This window comes from Capricornis sumatraensis, chromosome 4 (genome assembly GCF_032405125.1).
Source record: "Capricornis sumatraensis isolate serow.1 chromosome 4, serow.2, whole genome shotgun sequence".
NCBI classification, from domain to species: domain Eukaryota; kingdom Metazoa; phylum Chordata; class Mammalia; order Artiodactyla; family Bovidae; genus Capricornis; species Capricornis sumatraensis.
Genome location: NC_091072.1, coordinates 93,766,597 through 93,785,998, shown reverse-complemented (window position 1 = coordinate 93,785,998; position 19,402 = coordinate 93,766,597). Strand labels below are relative to the sequence as shown.

General features: G+C 44.1%; 2 protein-coding genes across 3 annotated transcripts in view; one reads left to right on the top strand and one right to left on the bottom strand.

The window, feature by feature from the left end:
- C4H12orf56 (chromosome 4 C12orf56 homolog) overlaps positions 1 to 3,653 on the bottom strand; it is an 80,205-nt gene extending 76,552 nt beyond the window's left edge. The window contains exon 1 of the mRNA XM_068971450.1: positions 3,402 to 3,653. Within this exon, the coding sequence (XP_068827551.1) occupies positions 3,402 to 3,653 (252 nt within the window). The remainder of the gene's footprint in view (positions 1 to 3,401) is intronic.
- Positions 1 to 19,402, top strand: part of XPOT (exportin for tRNA) — a 112,788-nt gene that overhangs the window by 53,722 nt on the left and 39,664 nt on the right. The window contains exon 1 of one of the 2 annotated variants that reach the window (XM_068969676.1): positions 18,848 to 18,990. The exons of the other annotated variant lie outside the window; for it this stretch is intronic. The gene's annotated coding sequence lies outside the window, so the exon portion shown is untranslated. Of the gene's footprint in view, positions 1 to 18,847; positions 18,991 to 19,402 lie in introns of those variants that run through there. 2 annotated transcript variants of the gene reach the window in all.

Sequence of the window (19,402 nt, the reverse complement as noted above, 5' to 3'; positions counted from 1 at the left end):
ATTTGGAAAACTCAGTGGTCATTCACTTAGGGCCGGACATCCTAGAGTGTGAAGTCAAGTGAGCTTTAGGAAGCATTACTACAAACAAAGCTAGTGGAGGTGATGGAATTCCAGCTGAGCTATTAAAAAAATCCTTAAAATGATGTTGTTAAAATGCACTCAGTAGGTCAGCAAATTTAGTACAAGCCACTGAACTATAATAAAAACTCAGCAAAAGAGATTGTCAAGGCATTTGTGCTTGGCATGACTGTACTTATTACTCACTGAAATAAGATTTCTTAAACAATTACCCATTTTAAAACATCATAAGAGAAAACACTTCTGTACTGATTTCCTATTGTTATTGTAACACATTTTCATAAACTCGGCGGTATTAAATAACACAAACTTATTTTCTTAATGGTTCTGGGGTCAGAAGTCTGAAATGGGTCTCACTGATCTAAAATGGGTATCAGCAAGACTGCATTCTTTCTGGAGGCTCTAGGGAAAAACATGTTTCTGTGCCTTTATTAGCTTTTAGAGGCTATCCACATTCCTTGGTTTGTGGCCCCCTTCCAACTTCAAAATCAGTCTTTCTTATAGCGCATCCCTCTGCTGCTGACTCTTCTTCTGCTTCTCTTTTTCAATTTTAAGGATGTAGTGATTACATTTACCTTATGCATAATCCAAAATAATCTCCCAATTTTAAGGTCAGCTGGTTAGCATATGTGTGCAGTTGCTCAGTTGTGTTCAACTCATTGTGACCCCATGAACTGTAACCTGTCAGGGTCCTCTGTTCAGTCTCCAGGCAAGAACATGAGGTTGCCAGTTCCTTTTCCAGGAGATCTTCCTGACTCAGGGATCGAACCCACGTCTCTATCTCCTGTACTGGCAGGCAGCTTCTTTACCACTGCATCACCTAGGAAGCTCTGCAACTGTAATTCCCCTTTGTTGTAGAATATAAAATAGGAAGTAATATAAAATAGAAAGAGGTTCTGGAGATATCTTTGGGGAGCCATTATTCTGCCTTCCACAGCTTTAACCAAAGTTAAACTATATTGTGTAAGATGGACGTTCATTGTACCGACAGGGACTTCCCTGGTGGTCCAGGGGTTAAGAACCCACCTTCCACTGCAGGGGATGTGGGTTCAATCCCTGGTCAGCAAACTAAGATCCCACATGTTGTGGGGTAACAGGCTGCATCCCTCAACAGCAGAGCCCTCATGCTCTGGAGCCCACACTCCGAAACTTGAACAGTCCCACATGCCGCAACAAAGACCCAACACAGCCAAAAAAAAGAAATTCTATCAACAATGCTGAAATCTTGAGACTTGTTCAGTACCTTTATAGACATTACACAGTCTCCTATATGCCAGCAAGGTAAACTTTGAACATCAAGCATGATCAGGTATGCCTTTCTGTAGTATTCTTGTCTTGGGAGACCTAGGGAGCTTTACTGTACTTTGCAGATTCTGACAGCTTAAAAAGAAAGCTATATGACACTTATCGACATATGTATACTGTCTCTTTTGGGAGAGAGTAACAATATCCTAAAATCATTACTTTCTGTCCAAAGAATACATGTTTACACTGCAGACACTAGAAAAAAATTTGACCATTTAATGTTTTCTAAAACATTTGGTCAGAAATTTAAATTTTTTTAAATTTTAGTTCAAGAGAATGCAAATAGTAGCAGTGAGGAAAAGGTAGTTTTACTTCCAACTCTTGCTCAAATTAAGGCAGGAGATAGATGAGCCCTAGGCTGAACAGCTGGAGTTCATCCCCTATGGACAGATACTCCAAAATAGCAGAAGGAAAGAGAAGTTAAGCCCTGCCCAGATTAAAGAGACCACATATTTATCACTCTTGAGGATAAGGAGACCGTCTTAACTATATATGCACAGAAAGGCTTCTTGGAGGTCTAAGGGAGGGGGCACCACCCCATATCACATATTAAGTGATATCAACCTATGGATCGGCCTCTTTGCTAGAATCCATCTTGGCTAAGGGATGCATGCACACACATGGAAAGACCCTGATGCATATGGACTCAACCAGGCAAAGCAAGGTGACTGGCCAGAGGAAACATGAAGAAATGCCCCATTAAAGTGATTCAAACTACCACAAGGGCGCAACTCTCTGAGACCACCTGTGTGTCTATCCACAGTACCCTTTTTCTCCTAATAAATGCTTTCCTTGTTGCACTACTTTCTGTCTCTATGTGGGAATTCATTTCTACACAGCTGACAGGCAAGGGCCTTGTCACTGACCACTGGTCCCTGATGTTCTAGTCTAGGATCCAGTGCTGTCACTTCGGTGGCTGACTTCAATCTCTGGCCAGGAATCCTGCTTCAATCCCCTGCAGGCTGAGGCCACCTGAGATCAAAATGAAGCAAAGAAATCAGTATAGCGATATCAGCCCACAGAGGTATTTTAAGTAGAAAAAGCTTTCACTTTTTTCATTCGATTTCATTATTTTCTTACAGACATGATCCAAAGAAGCTATGATTTTCTTGACCCCATCTAAGGCTTGCTAGCTTCTCCCCTGGGAGACACAGAGACTCAAGCGAGGGAAAGAAACAGGAGGCTAGACACCTGTCCCCAGTGGAAAAAGGAAGAACACACCTGGAGAGCAACTCAGACAAAGGGAGCCAAGGGGGGAGGGAAACTAATTGGAGAGGAGACTGCTTCCAAGCTGTTGCTGGTTTATAAGGTAAATCTATTGCTGGATGAAAGGGATACAGTAGCAGCAACTAAAAACTGAGACAGACTGTATCTCCTTCAAGGCTCCTGCTCTAATGACACTCCTTCCAGGAAGTTTTCCCAGCATGGCCTGAGCCTGGATTGGATGAAATACCTGCCAGAGATTGCCATGCGTCCCATACAAATCTTATCAATGCATGCACTTATTCATTCATTCACTTACTCATATTGAGTACCTAACATGGTCTAAGCCCTAAAGATAAAACATAAACAAGGCATATTCGCACTTCTCACATGGCATTTCTTTGCATTGGTTTTGGTTTTCTGTCTTTCCCACAGAATCTTCTAGGAAGGCCCCCTGTTTCAGTTTCTCATCCTCAGAGCCTAGCACAGTGCTTGGCCCACTGTGGGTGCTTAATTAACGAAAGAACTACCTTAAAGCGTACTTCTAGTAGGAGGCTATGTTCTCAAATCTCTCGTCCTATTTGAGGGGACAGGGATGACCGGTACACAAAATAAGAATGGTAAAAGCATCTTTATTCGGAATGCATACAGCAATCCAGTTTTCCTATGTGGCTACTAGCAGGAAAGTATATGTTAAAGAGAACAAGAATCCCGGGCAGGGTGAGGAAGCTCCTCCTCCTCCTCCTTCCCGCGAGTAACAGGGATTCGGGGGGGCCCAAGAAAGGGGTTCTCGCGAGCCCGTCTGCGCGCCTCACCAGGTCAATGGCTACGATGTCCCGCAGCGCCACGACTCGTCGGATGGACTTGGGCGGGTTCTCGGTCAGGTAGATGAGCCGGTCAGTGAGCACCACGTACTTTAGGGTGTGTTTCTCCGAGTCAGATACCACGATGCACTGCTCATAGGTGCGGACGGCGTCGTAGACCTCGGGCGGCAGATGCCTCCGGAGGAAGGCGTCCAGGCGGCTATTCTTGCGCGCTGGGAAGCCGCAGCGCGCGGGGCTGGCCATGTGGGGCGCCCGCGGCCCCGCCGAGTGCCGGGGTCCGCGGACGCCTCTGTCCGACCCCGCCTCCGCGCCGTCCGCGGTGGAACCCGCGCGCGCCACAAAGCCGCCGAATCGTGCGGCCGCCTCCCCGGGCGCTGGTGGCCGGGCCCCCGGCTTCGGAGCTCCTGCGTCCGACCCCCTGAACCGCCACCGCGCCCCCGCCCCCAACACACCAACACACACACACACACACACACACACACACACACACACATCCCGCGTTTGGCCCCGCCCCCCAATCTTAGTCCCCGACAACAATGGGCGGGGCGAGACTCTGGTCCTTCTGGGCTCGCTGCCAAGCATCCTGGGGCCCTCTGCTCACCCCGGCCCCTTACCCTCCCCTAGGCTAGCTGTTGCGGACCAAGCATCGAGGCCTCTGGTTTGGTCTGGTTTTCTATTACAAACTTGAACGAGATGAAATTTACCGATTTATTTTTAAATTAAAAAATCCTAGAGCTCTATTAAGATCAACCACACAGATTTAGCACTTGATTATAAGATTGGCTAGCTCTCTAATTTTTCACGAGTAGAGACGCAGCTCTTCTTTCTGCACCTACATAAAAGCTCTCTGACAGAAGAGCCTGTTATAAATTCTTTTCCGCACACCCAAGTCCACCTAATGGATATGCTTCTATTCCCAGTGCCCAGGACAACGACCCGTAGGCAGTCGGAGCTCAGTCTGTGTAGGATGACTGAACGGGTGAAGCCTGCGTCCTTAAAAAATTGAAACTTGGAGGCAGAGAAATGCTGAACATGCAGCCTTGAGGCTTCAGGGTAGTAACAAGTACTATTTACTTTATACAGACCAGGAATCAGTTCAGTTCAGTCCCTCAGTCTTGTCCCACTCTTTGCGACCCCATGAATTGCAGCACGCCAGGCCTCCCTGTCCATCACCAGCTCCCGGAGTTCACTCAAACTCACGTCCATCGAGTCAGTGATGCCATCCAGCCATCTCATCCTCTGTCGTCCCCTTCTCCTCCTGCTCCCAAACCCTCCCAGCATCAGAGTCTTTTCCAATGAGTCAACTCTTCGCATGAGGTGTCCAAAGTATTGGAGTTTCAGCTTCAACATCAGTCCTTCCAATGAACACCCAGGACTGATCTCCTTTAGGATGGACTGGTTGGATCTCCTTGCAGTCCAAGGGACTCTCAAGAGTCTTCTCCAACACCACAGTTCAAAAGCATCAATTCTTTGGCGCTAAGCGTTCTTCACAGTCCAATGTTCACATCCTACTGGATGTGACTACTGGAAAAACCATAGCCTTGATAGATGGACCTTTGTTGGCAAAGTAATGTCTCTGCTTTTGAATATGCTATCTAGGTTGGTCATAACTTTCCTTCCAAGGAGTAAGCATCCTTTAATTTCATGGCTGCAATCACCATCTGCAGTGATTTTGAAGCCCTCAAAAATAAAGTCTGACACTGTTTCCCCATCTATTTGCCATGAAGTGATGGGACCAGATGCCATGATCTTCATTTTCTGAATGTTGAGCTTTAAGCCAACTTTTTCACTTTCCTCTTTCACTTTCATCAAGAGGCTCTTTAGTTCTTCACTCTGTGCCATAAGGGTGGTGTCATCTGCATATCTGAGGCTATTGATATTTCTCCTGGCAATCCTTTTCCTATTTGGAAGCAGTCTGTTGTTCCATGTCCAGTTCTAACTGTTGCTTCCTGACCTGCATACAGGTTTCTCAAGAGGCAGGTCAGGTGGTCTGGTATTCCTTTCTCTTTCAGAATTTTCCACAGTTTATTATGATCCACACAGTCAAAGGCTTTGGCATAGTCAATAAAGCAGAAATAGATGTTTTTCTGGAACTCTCTTGCTTTTTCCATGATCCAGCAGATATTGGCAATTTGATCTCTGGTTCCTCTGCCTTTTCTGAAACCAGCTTGAACATCTGGAATTTCAGGGTTCACGTATTGCTGAAGCCTGGCTTGGAGAATTTTGAGTATTACTTTACTAGTGTTTGAGATGAGTGCAATTATGCGGTAGTTTGAGCATTCTTTGGCATTGCCTTTCTTTGGGATTGGGATGAAAACACCTTTTCCAGTCCTGTGGCCACTGCTGAGTTTTCCAAATTTGCTGGCATATTGAGTGAAGCACTTTCACAGCATCATCTTTCAGGGTTTGAAATAGCTCAACTGGAATGCCATCACCTCCACTAGCTTTGTTCATAGTGATGCTTTCTAAGGCCCACTTGACTTCACATTCCAGGATATCTGGCTCTAGGTGAGTAATCACACCATCGTGATTATCTAGGTCATGAAGCACTTTTTTGTACAGTTCTTCTGTGTATTCTTGCCACTTCTTCTTAATATCTTCTGCTTCTGTTAGGTCCATACCATTTTTGTCCTTTATTGAGCCCACCTTTGCGTGAAATGTTCCCTTGGTATCTCTAATTTTCTTGAAGAGATCTCTAGTCTTTCCCATTCTGTTGTTTTCCTCTATTTCTTTGCATTGATCGCTGAGGAAGGCTTTCTTATCTCTCCTTGCTGTTCTTTGGAACTCTGCATTCAGATGCTTATATCTTTCCTTTTCTCCTTTGCTTTTCACCTCTTTTTTTTTTTAATTTAATTTTAAAATCTTTAATTCTTACATGTGTTCCCAAACATGAACCCCCCTCTCCCCATAACATCTCTGTGGGTCATCCCCATGCACCAGCCCCAAGCATGCTGTATCCTGTGTCAGACATAGACTGGCGATTCAATTCTTACATGATAGTATACATGATAGAATGCCATTCTCCCAAATCATCCCACCCTCTCCCTCTCCCTCTGAGTCCAAAAGTCCGTTATACACCGCTGTATCTTTTTTCCTGTCTTGCATACAGGGTCGTCATTGCTATCTTTCTAAATTCCATATATATGTGTTAGTATACTGTATTGGTGTTTTTCTTTCTGGCTTACTTTTCACAGCTATTTGTAAGGCCTCCCCAGGCAGCGATTTTGCTTTTTTGCATTTCTTTTCCATGGGGATGGTCTTGATCCCTGTCTCCTGTACAATGTCACGAACCTCCATCCATAGTTCATTAGGCACTCTATCTATCAGATCTAGTCCCTTAAATCTATTTCTCACTTCCACTGTATAATCATAAGGGATTTGATTTAGGTCATACTTGAATGGTCTAGTGGTTTTCCCTACTTTCTTCAATTTCAGTCTGAATTTGGCAATAAGGAGTTCATGATCTGAGCCACAGTCCACTCCTGGTCTTGTTTTTGCTGACTGTATAGAGCTTCTCCATCTTTGGCTGCAAAGAATATAATCAGTCTGATTTCAGTGTTGACCATCTGGTGATATCCATGTGTAGAGTCTTCTCTTGTGTTGTTGGAAGACCAGGAAGAACTTATTGTAAATTAGGTTAACGAGATGATAACACAGCAACAGAAACTTATCTCTAGTAAGCCTAGGTGAGAACTTTCATTTTAAATTCAAATCCTAGAAAAGTCATTCTCTCTCCCTTCTGATTCACCCAGAAACCCAGAGACAATGCAAACAGTATATATATATTTTGTTTAATTTGTTCCAGCTACCTGCAACCCAGTATTGAATTATGTATTCTTTATTACATTTTACATTTTCATTTTCCTATTTTACTACTGCATACTGTATGTTGTAAGCAATTTCAAATCCTTTGTGGAAACAGCATAAATAAATTAAAACCTAAACATAATGTAGACTAAATCGCTACAAACTGAGGGAACTGAGGAGAAATGTTTAGATGTAGCTAAAGAAGTCTGAGAAACTCAATAGCAGCAAAGGAATAGAAACAATATTCCTCTTTTGGAAAGACTGTATTTGGTGAGTAAGGAGAGAAGTGCCACCTGCTGACAAAATGTTAAATGACCTAGCATTTGAAGTTTTCTTAGGATCTGATCATACATCTGACTCTTCATATTCATACCTGGATGAAAAGGGACCCCCAGGGTCATGGCTATTTCCTCTGAAGTAAGGATTATTCCCATCTAACCCATTCTGAAATTTGTTGCCTCAAACCAAGAGAAGGAAAGGCCCTTCATGTTTGCCAAAGAGTCATACCTCAGGAGAGTGTTTGAGAGGGAAATGGCTACTGCAGAGTTGGAACAGGAGGCCCAAGTGGGGAACAGGGCTCAGTCCAGACTGCTGTCTCTTGTCTCACGGGCTCCCTGTTTCATAGCCACTTCCCGGGACTAAGAAACAGAATGACCTGATCAGGACCAGAAAAGAAAGCATATCTGATATATCTGCCACGAAGCCCATCATAAACAAGTTTCTGGTGATGAGGGTACTAGGCTTAACAAATGTGAAGGTGATACACACAAAGAAGGGAATTTAACAAAGGGTCTGGTGGTTAAGGTGACCTCAGTTAACTTTATAATTTTGTGGCACACAAAGAAGGCAGTATCATGGTTTCCAGGCACTCATTGTTCTCTACTGTTGCCAAGGTAACAGCAAAGTTCAGATCACAGGAAAGGGTTTTAATATAGGGGAAAGATCCCTGGATTTGGAGTCAGGAGAACTGGATTAGAGCACTAATCCTGTTGCTTAGTATCTGAGATTTTTGAAAAGTCACTTCACCTTTTGAGCTTCATTTCACCATCTGTGTAATGAAACTACTACTAAACATATGCCCTGCTAACTAGAGAGTTGGTAGGAGGACCAAAGGCAATGACTTATGAATTATGAAAGGACTACAGACATGTAAAGTGTCTGTATTCCCTTATCTTTTGGTAAGCTTTACAAGACCAGTTAACATAAATATAGGCTTCCCAGGTGGCTCAGTGGTAAAGAATCCTTCTGCCATCCAAGAGGTGAGGATTTGACCCCTGGGTCGGGAACATCCCCTAGAGAAGGAAATGGCAACTTACTCCAACATTCTTGCCTGGAAAATCTTATTGACAGAGGAACCTGGTGGGCTCCAGCCTATGAGGTCACAAAAGAGTTGGACACAACTTAGTGACTAAACAACAACAACAACATAAATACACCCTACATAGGCATTTACTCCTTATCTTCTAAATCCAACCAAACTCAGGAAGCATTTGGTACAGATCCTGTACAAGATCCCTGGGAGGAGGGAACGGCAACCCATTCCAGTATTCTTGCCTGGAGAATTCCATGGACAGAGAGCCTGGTGAGTTACAGTTCATAGGGTTGCAAAGAGTTGGACACGACTTAGTGTCTTTGTGACCCCATGGACTGCAGCATGCCAGGCTTCCCTGTCCGTCACCAACTTCTGGAGCTTGCTCAAATTCACATCCATCCAGTTGATGACTCCATCCAACCATCTTATCCTCTGTCGTCCCCTTCTCCTCCTGACTTCAATCTTTCCCAGCATCAGGATCTTTACCAATGAGTCAATTGTTCACATCAGGTGGCCAAATATTGGAGTTTCAGTTTCAGCATCAGTCCATCCAATGAATATTCAGGACTGATTTTCTTTAGGATGGACTGGTTGGATCTCCTTGCAGTCCAAGGGACTCTCAAGAGTCTTCTCCAACACCACAGTTCAAAAGCATCAATTCTTCAGCACTCAGTTTTCTTTATAGTCCAACTCTCATATCCATACATGATTACTGGAAAAACCATAGCTTTGACTAGATGGACCTTTGTTGGTCAAGTAATGTCTCTGCATTTTAATATGCTGTCTAGGTTGGATAGATGTCTGGATAGAACCAGATGACCTGGGTTCAAATTCCAGCTCTCACTCAGTAGTTAAAAAAATCACATTGCACAACTTTTTTATTTGGCTGTGTTGCACAGCATGCAGGACCCTAGTTCCCCAACCAGGGATCAAACCTGGGCCCTTCACAGTGAGAAAAAGAGTCTTATCCACTGAATGCCTAGGAATTCCTGGACAGATTACTTTAAATGCTCAGTGCCCCAGTTTCCTGATCTGTGAAATGGGTAACAGTACCAACCCCACAGGGTTATTATGAGGATTAGCAGTGTTTCTGAGTACTTAGAACAGGTACTTGGAACAGAGTGAACACTACATAAGTCTTTTAAAAATGAACTGAACCAGTATGTGATTTCCTGGTACATATGTGGTCATTCAGTTCCCCTTATACAAAGTAGTAATATAAAATTCTTCTTTGTTGGGTGATAGCCTAACAAGTGGGCCTTAGGAAGCATCACTACAAATAAAGCTAGTGGAATTCCAGTGGAGCTATTTCAAATCCTGAAAGATGATGCTGTGAAAGTGCTACACTCAACATGCCAGCAAATTTGGAAAACTCAGCAGTGGCCACAGGACTGGAAAAGGTCAGTTTTCATTCCAAATCCCAAGGAAAGGCAATCCCAAAGAATGCTCAAACTATCACACAATTGCACTCATCTCACATGCTAGTAAAGTAATGCTCAAAGTTCTCCAAGCCAGGCTTCAACAGCACATGAACCATGAACTTCCAGATGTTCAAGCTGGATTTAGAAAAGGCAGAGGAACCACAGATCGAATTGCCAACATCCATTGGATTATCAAAAAAGCAAGAGAGTTCCAGAAAAATATCTACTTCTGCTTTATTGACTAAGCAAAAGCCTTTGACTGTGAGGACCACAACAAACTCTGGAAAATTCTTAAAGAGATGGGAATACCAGACCACCTGACCTACCTCTTGAGAAATCTGTATACAAGTCAGGAAGCAACAGTTAGAACTAGACATGGAACAACAGGCTGTTTCCAAATAGGGAAAGGAGAACATCAAGGCTGTATATTGTCACCTGCTTATTTAACTTATATGCAGAGTACATCATGAGAAATGCTGGGCTGGATGAAGCACAAGCTGGAATCAAGACTGCCAGGAGAAATATCAATATCCTCAGATATGCAGATGACACCACCCTTATGGCAGAAAGTGAAGAAGAACTAAAGAGCCTCTTGATGAAAGTGAAAGAGGAGAGTGAGAAAGTTGGCTTAAAGCTCAACATTGAGAAAACGAAGATCATGGCATCTGGTCCCATCACTTCATGGGAAATAGATGGGGAAACAGTGGAAACAGTGTCAGACTTTATTTTGGGGGGCTCCAAAATCACTGCAGATGGTGACTGCAGCCATGAAATTAAAAGACACTTACTCCTTGGAAGAAAAGTTATGACCAATCTAGATAGCATATTAAAAACAGAGACATTACCACAAAGGTTCATCTAGTCAAGGCTATGATTTTTCCAATAGTCATGTATGGATGTGAGAGTTGGACTATAACGAAAACTGAGCACCAAAGAATTGATGCTTTTGAACTGTGGTGTTAGAGAAGACTTCTTGAGAGTCCCTTGAACTGTAAAGAGATCCAACCAGTCTATCTTAAAGGAAATCAGTCCCGAATATTCATTTGAAGGACTGATGCTGAAACTGAAACTCCAATAGTTCAGCAACCTGATGCAAAGAACTGACTCATTTGAAAAGACCCTGATGCTGGGAAAGATTGAAGGCAGGAGGAGAAGGGGACGACAGAAGATAAGATGGTTGGATGGCATCACCGACTCTATGGACATGAGTTTGAGTAAACTCCGGGAGTTAGCGATGGACTGGGAAGCCTGGCGTGCTGCAGTCCATAGGGTCACAAAGATCGGACACGATTGAGCGACTGAACTGAACAAAGCCTAACTTTTTACATGACTGAGTGACTGAACTGAACTAAGCCTAACTTTTTACATTTTAGATTATAGCTCAAGACAAAAATATAATCTACATACACAAACATACAAACAAAAGAATGGAATTTTTACCTTTTCTTTTTTTAGTTGCATTTTTGGTGGAGAAGTGAGCAGTGGGCCACAGGTCATAAGAACCCTGTAAGGATTTCAAACTGGAAGTACCCTTCAATGGCTCTTAGGATCCTAAGTGTTCCCACCTCTCAACCTGAAAATAAGGACAGACAGTATGTAAAGAGAGATACTTGAAGTTTGCAATAGGTAAATAGAAGCTGAATTTTTTTAATGTATGAATTAGGAATCCCTTGGTATTTCTACTTAGTATTAACAGATACTGACCATTTAAATTATCTGCAACATTTAGCAATCCACTGAAATATGGAGGAGACATGTCATTATAATTAAGTCTAAGGAACCATCCAAAGCAGATTAAAGCAAACATTTCTTTTACTAAATAATGCCCCAGTGCTCTGTTCTGCCTCAGGCTTCCTGCATCACACCCACTTCCTATAAAAGAAACCAATGATTGAACTAGAACCCAATAAAGACAGCTCACCTGACCTATTTTCCAACTTCTTTCTCTGCCAGGAAGCCCATTGCGAATGAGCTTTGGCAAGAATGGTGCTAGGCTTAATAAGCACTGCGATGAAGAAAATTTGAGACACAACTCAGTGTTTATCAGCTCACATTATATTATTTTGGGTTCAATTCAATACATGTCACAAATACTGAGAAGCTGTTATCCATAAACAGAATCAGAAAGAACTTATTTTCAGTCTTCAAGAATTGACTACTAGGTGAGTAAGACAACCATACAAATTTAATACAAAACAAAAATATATTAATGACATGAGAGGTATGAAAAAAAAAGCACATCAAAGAAATGATTAAATAAACCTGGTTGCTGAAATGTAGAGTCTCTTCATGAGAGAGATAGCATTCAATAAATTCTCAAAGTCAATGAAACTATTCCTTTTTTCCCTTTTATTACAGTCAGTTTAAAAAAATTTTTTTAAGAACGTACTACATATTCACTGTGGGAAAAAATTTGTTTTAATCCAAAAAGGTACAAGAAACATAACAGAAATCACCTGCAGTCTTACCACCTGAAGATAACTTTCAAGTAATGGGTAAGTTTCCTTCAGTAAATCCAGCAGAGAAGCTTTGAAAGCCTAATGTCAGACAGAGGAAACAAGGAAAGGAACAGAAAGGACAGATGTGATAGCGCTATGCTGAAACTGAACTGGGTCATTGGACGTGAAAGCAACAAAAGTGATCCCAGGAGCACTGACTTGTGCTGAGGAGCTGGATGCATTGGCAGAAAGGGCCACATCAGGAGTCAGATGTATTTTGTGGGGAAGATCTCGACTTTGGTTTCTGGATGTATTAGACTTCGTGTACTGGTTGAGATGTGTGTCTTGTAACACAAGATGAGAGTACAAAACCTTAGAACCAGAAGTAGAGAAGGGGAGATCTTCATAGAAATGAGTGCTGAAGATGTGGAAATAATTACTGAGAGCAAGGGCAGAAAACAGAAAGCCACATAGCTAAGAAGGCAGCCTTGGGGAAGATGTGGTAAGAGAATAAAAGTAGGAGGCGTCATCAGAAAAATGAAATAAAAGAGTTTGAGGATAACACAGTGTCAAAGTTAAGAGAGGAGATAATTTCAAGGAGAAAGGAAATAGTCAAAGGAAAAATAGAAGTAAATTCATAAAAATGGTCACAGGGTTGGATAATTTTAAGTTTCAGTTGAATGATTTGAGGATAGAAAATATGTTACAAAAAGTGAGAGACCGGAGGATTAAGTATAGGCAAAAATGTATGGTATCCTGAAGACAGGAAGCCTAGATTCAAGAATTTAGGGTTCTAATACATTTACTACCTATGCAACTTAGGTGTGTGCGTGTGCTTAGTTGCTCAGTCACGTCTGACTCTGTGACCCTTTGGACTGTAGCCTGCCAGGCTCCTCTGTCCATGGGATTTTTCAGGCAAGAATACTGGAGTAGGTTGTCGTTTCCTCCTCCAGAGGATCTGATCTTCCTGACCCAGGGATCAAACCTGAATCTCCTGTGTCTCCCACATTGCAGGTGGATTCTGCACCCACTGAGCCATCAGGAAAGCCTCATGTGACTTAGGGTAAGTTACTTAAAATAGACCTTGGTTTCCTTAACTGTAAATTAAAGATGATGATGATGATGATGATGATGATATCTGCTCCATCCCTACAAGCGAAAAGGAACAAATTAGAAAAGTTATATGGAGACATACTATAATCCATAATGCAATATATAATGTTATCTATTATGCTTCTTTCAAGTACTCTGGCAATTGTAAGAAAAGGGAAATATGGGACAGAAACAATATTTTATTGTTATAAGAGAGGTGCCTCAGCATATTTATAGGAAGAACTAGTACAATAGTTCCACAGTGTCATCATCCTTTAATGAACCTTCATTTGAGAGACAGGGGTTGAAAGCACAGACTCTACAGTCAGACTGTGTGCATTTGAATCCCAACTCTGCTACTTAACTTTCATTTGTTTTCTTATCTATAAAATGGGCATGTTGTTGTGAGGATTAATGTCTAAACACTCAGAACAGTTTCTGGCACATAATAAATGCTCAAAAATGTTCAGTTCAGTTGCTCAGTTGTGTCTGACTCTTTGTGACCCCATGGACTGCAGCACGCCAGGCCTCCATGTCCATCACCAACTCCAAGAGTTTACTCAAACTCACGTCCATAGAGTCGGTGATGCCATCCAACCATCTCAGCTTCTGTCCTCCGCTTCTGCTCCTGCCTTCAATCTTTCCCAGCATCAGGGTCTTTTCAAATGAGTCAGTTCTCTGCATCAGGTAGCCAAAGTACTGGAGTTTCAAGTTCAACATCAGTCCTTCCAATGAACATTCAGGACTGATTTCCTTTAGGATGGACTGGTTGGATCTCCTTGCAGTCCAAGGGACTCTCAAGAGTCTTCTCCAACACCACAGTTCAAAAGCATCAATTCTTTGCTGCTCAGCTTTCTTTATAGTCCAACTCTCACATCCATACATGACTACTGGAAAAACCATAGCCTTGACTAGATGGATCTTTGTGATTAAGTAATGTCTCTGCTTTTTAATATGCTGTCTAGTTTAGTCATAACTTTTCTTCCAAGGAGTAAGTGTCTTTTAATTTCATGGCTGCAGTCACCATCTGCAGTGATTTTGGAGCACCCAAAAATAAAGTCTGACACTGTTTCCACTGTTTCCCCATCTATTTCCCATGAAGTGATGGGACCACATGCCATGATCTTCATTTTCTCAATGTTGAGCTTTAAGCCAACTTTTTCACTCTCCTCTTTCACTTTCATCAAGAGGCTCTTTAGTTCTTCTTCACTTTCTGCCATAAGGGTGGTGTCATCTGCATATCTGAGGTTATTGATATTTCTCCTGGCAGTCTTGATTCCAGCTTGTGCTTCATTCAGCCCAGCGTTTCTCATGATGTACTCTGCATATAAGTTAAATAAGCAGGTGACAACATACAGCCTTGACGACTCCTTTCTCTATTTGGAATCAGTCTGTTGTTCCATGTCCAGTTCTAACTGTTGCTTCCTGACCTGCATACAGGTTTCTCAAGAGGTCAGGTGTTCTGGTATTCCATCTCTTTAAGAATTTTCCATGGGGGTTCAGGATTGGGAACTCATGTACACCCGTGGCTGATTCATGTCAATGTATGGCAAAACCAATACACTATTGTAAACAAAAATTAAAATTTAAAAAAAACCCAGAATTTTCCAGAGTTTGTTGTGATCCACACAGTCAAAGGCTTTGGCATAGTCAATCAAGCAGAAATAGATGCTTTTCTGGAACTCTCTTGCTTTTTCCATGATCCAGCAGATGTTGGCAATTTGATCTCTGGTTCCTCTGCTTTTTCTAAACCCAGCTTGAACATCTGAAAGTTCATGGTTCACGTGCTGTTGAAGCCTGGATTGGAGAATTTTGAGCATTACTTTACTAGCGTGTGAGATGAATGTTAATTGTGCAGCAGTTTGAGCATTCTTTCGCATTGCCTTTCTTTGGGATTGGAATGAAAACTGACCTTTTCCAGTCCTGTGGCCACTGCTGAGTTTTCCAAATTTGCTGGCATATTGAGTGCAGCACTTTCACAGCATCATCTTTCAGGATTTGAAATAGCCTAACTGGAATGCCATCACCTCCACTAGCTTTGTTCATAGTGATGCTTTCTAAGGCCCACTTGACTTCACATTCCAGGATATCTGGCTCTAGGTGAGTGATCACACCGTCGTGATTATCTTGGTCATGAAGATCTTTTTGTACAGTTCTGTGTATTCTTGCCACCTCTTCTTAACATCTTCTGCTTCTGTTAGGTCCATACCATTTCTGTCCTTTATTGAGCCCACCTTTGCGTGAAATGTTCCCTTGGTATCTCTAATTTTCTTGAAGAGATCTCTAGTCTTTCCCATTCTGTTGTTTTCCTCTATTTCTTTGCATTGATCGCTGAGGAAGTCTTTCTTATCTCTTCTTGCTATTCTTGAAGTTCTTTAGGATGATACAGTGGAATATACTGAACACAATATAGGCTTTGGAGCCACTTGGACCAGGATTAGTACTGAACTTCCATAATCAGTAGTTGACCCACACAGCTAATGTAAGAATCCATGCAATGATTCACTTATTGAATTGTAACTACTGGGTGGTACTAGGCACCAGGATACACTGAAATAGAACAGGAATCCTAGCCTGACATTTTGAACAAGTAAATTATAAATGTGATGCAAAAGTGACTCAAGATACTTTATATATAAAATGCTTGGTGCAGTGTTTTGCACGGGGCAGGTCACAAAATAAATGTAGCTGTTATATGGTTCAGTTCAGTTCAGTCGCTCAGTCGTGTCCGACTTTGCGACACCATGAATCGCAGCATGCCAGGCCTCCCTGTCCATCACCAACTCCCGGAGTTCACTCAGACTCACGTCCATCGAGTCAGTGATGCCATCCAGCCATCTCATCCTCTGTCGTCCCCTTCTCCTCCTGCCCCCAAACCCTCCCAGAATCAGTCTTTTCCAATGAGTCAACTCTTCGCATGAGGTGGCCAAAGTACTGGAGCTTCAGCTTTAGCATCATTCCTTCCAAAGAAATCCCAGGGCTGATCTCCTTCAGAATGGACTGGTTGGATCTCCTTGCAGTCCAAGGGACTCTCAAGAGTCTTCTCCAACACCACAGTTCAAAAGCATCAATTCTTTGGCGCTCAGTTTTCTTTATAGTCCAACTCTCACATCCATACATGACTACTGGAAAAACCATAGCCTTGACTAGACAGACCTTAGTCAGCAAAGTAATGTCTCTGCTTTTGAATATGCTATCTAGGTTGGTCATAACTTTTCTTCCAAGGAGTAAGTGTCTTTTAATTTCATGGCTGCAGTCACCATCTGCAGTGATTTTGGAGCCCCCAAAAATAAAGTCTGACACTGTTTCCACTGTTTCCCCATCTATTTCCCATGAAGTGATGGGACTGGATGCCATGATCTTTGTTTTCTCAATGCTGAGCTTTAAGCCAACTTTTTCACTCTCCTCTTTCACTTTCATCAAGAAGCTTTTTAGTTCCTCTTCACTTTCTGCCATAAGGGTGGTGTCATCTGCATATCTGAGGTTATTGATATTTCTCCCGGCAATCTTGATTCCAGCTTGTGTTTCTTCCAGTCCAGCGTTTCTCATGATGTACTCTGCATAGAAGTTAAATAAGCAGAGTGACAATATACAGCCTTGACGTTCTCCTTTCCCTGTTTGGAACCAGTCTGTTGTTCCATGTCCAGTTCTAACTGTTGCTTCCTGACCTGCATATAGGTTTCTCAAGAGGCAGGTCAGGTGGTCTGGTATTCCCATCTCTTTCAGAATTTTCCACAGTTTATTGTGATCCACAATAAAGGCTTTGGCATAGTCAACATTAATTTTATTCTACTTTTCTGTCCATTCCCTTCTCCCGGCTTTTCTTTTTTCATTGTAGTCCCACTGAGGGTAACCTAGTCTATATTCAGTACATATTTAACAATCAGAAATGAAACCTAAATACAGAGCACTTACTGTATGTCAAACGTAAGTATTAACTCAATTCTCACAACAAGCCTTTGAGGTAGGTACTATTAGCATACACCGTTTTACTGATGAGTTAACAGGGTCAATGGCACCGCTCTCCAGTACTCTTGCCTGGAAAATCCTATGGACGGAGGAGCCTCCATGAGGTCGCTAAGAGTGGGACACGACTGAGCGACTTCACTTTCACCTTTCACTTTCATGCACTGGAAAAGTAAATGGCAACCCACTCCAGTGTTCTTGCCTGGAGAATCCCAGGGACGGGGGAACCTGGTGGGCTGCCGTCTCTGGGGTCGCACAGAGTCGGACACGACTGAAGTGACTTAGCAGCAAACAGGGGCATCACAGGTGGCTGAGTGGTAAAGAATCCGCCTGCCAATGCAGGAGAGGCGGATTCTTTCCGTCGGCGGGGAAGATCCCCTGGAATATGGAATGGAAACCTACTCCAGTATTCTTGTCTGGAGAATCCCACGGACAGAGGGCTACAGTGGGGGGCTACAGTCCATGGGGGTGAAAAGAGTTGGACACTACTGAGCGAGAAAAGTCAAATCGTACTGAAGCACAGATAAGATTATGTAATGTGCCTGAAACTGAAGTTAACAATAAGTGAGCGGGGTAACGGGTTGGGGCGAGCTGGGATCCAAATCTACGTACGCAGCTTGAGCCTGTACTATCTCTATTCAGTATTTTAAACTAATCAGTGAATGAATAAACCAAGTAACAGTATCACACGAAGTAAACAGTATCTTTTCACGAATGACAAAAATACTGGTACGTTTAAACTGACAAAAAATTTTCAGCGCTCGTCGGGGGATCCTCACGCTGGGGAACTTGTGGGATCATAAAAGAGAAATTAAACAACTGACTCACACGTGGTTTGGACCACGACAGGCGGCTCTCCGGGACCCCGTTCTCTAACCTACCAACTACCTCCCCAAGTCTTTAAGCAACATGCTAAGCAAACCAGGCCCGGTTTGGGGGTGTGGGGGGATGGTTACGGATCTTCGCCCCGGCGCAGACGCCGCACCAGACTTCACCGCAGCGAAAAATTTCGGCCGGAGCCCCATCCCGGCATGCACCAGAGGCCCCGGCGACCACGCCTCCCGGCGACCGCCCGGTGCGCGTGTGCGTACCGTCGCCCGGAAGCGTCGCCTGCACATTGCATGCTGGGAGTCGTAGGCTCCCGGTCCGGGCCCTGGGGCCGTCTTCAGCCTTCTTCATGAGGCTGCTGGCTTTGGTCCGCGCGGCACCGACGCGGGGAGCGCGCTTCGCGCTGACTCAGCGGCGACGGCCGTGGCGGCGTTAGCCGGCCCTCACTCTCTTATCCTTCCTGGGGCGCCAACCCCGCCCGCCAGCTTGCTAGCTTGCCTGCCCGGCGCCACGCAAGAAAAGGCGCCAGGAGACGCAGAGCAGCGAGAGGCGTGCGGCCCCGGCCAGCTCCGTCTCCAGCGTTAGCGCTGCGGCCGTGGCGGAGGACGACGGTGACGAGGACGAGGGCCGCTCTTCTCGCTCCCTGCTTGCGGCGCGGCTCCACTGACCGGCCCTCGGGAGTGCAGGCGGGCAGGCGGGATGGAGTGATAGGGAAGGTGACTCGGGGCTTGGGGCGGGACTCGGACCCAGTTCGGTTCACGCGAGGCTGCGGGGAAGTTGGCCGGGAAGACTGGCCCTGGAAGCCCCCATGCTGGAGAGGGTGCGGGCCGGGGGCTCTCCATGGCGGTGCGCCCCGGGGCTGGGCTGCCTGGGTCGGGGTAGTACGAGCTGCGGCAGACTGCGTCCCCTGTGCGTGGCCGCTCATTGCCCGGTGTTTCATCACTCCAATTGCCACGAGGCTTCTTTTAGGGGGGGGATCCGGGGGAAGGAAAGGGGCAAGGCCGGCGGAGGAGGGCCCCCATCGCCTGTGGCCCCCACATAGTAAAAGTGGCTAAGCCCATTTGTAATAGTTGTAGCGTATCCCAGCAGTTTCAACTGCAGAGATCTCAAACTTGATCCCCACCCCCA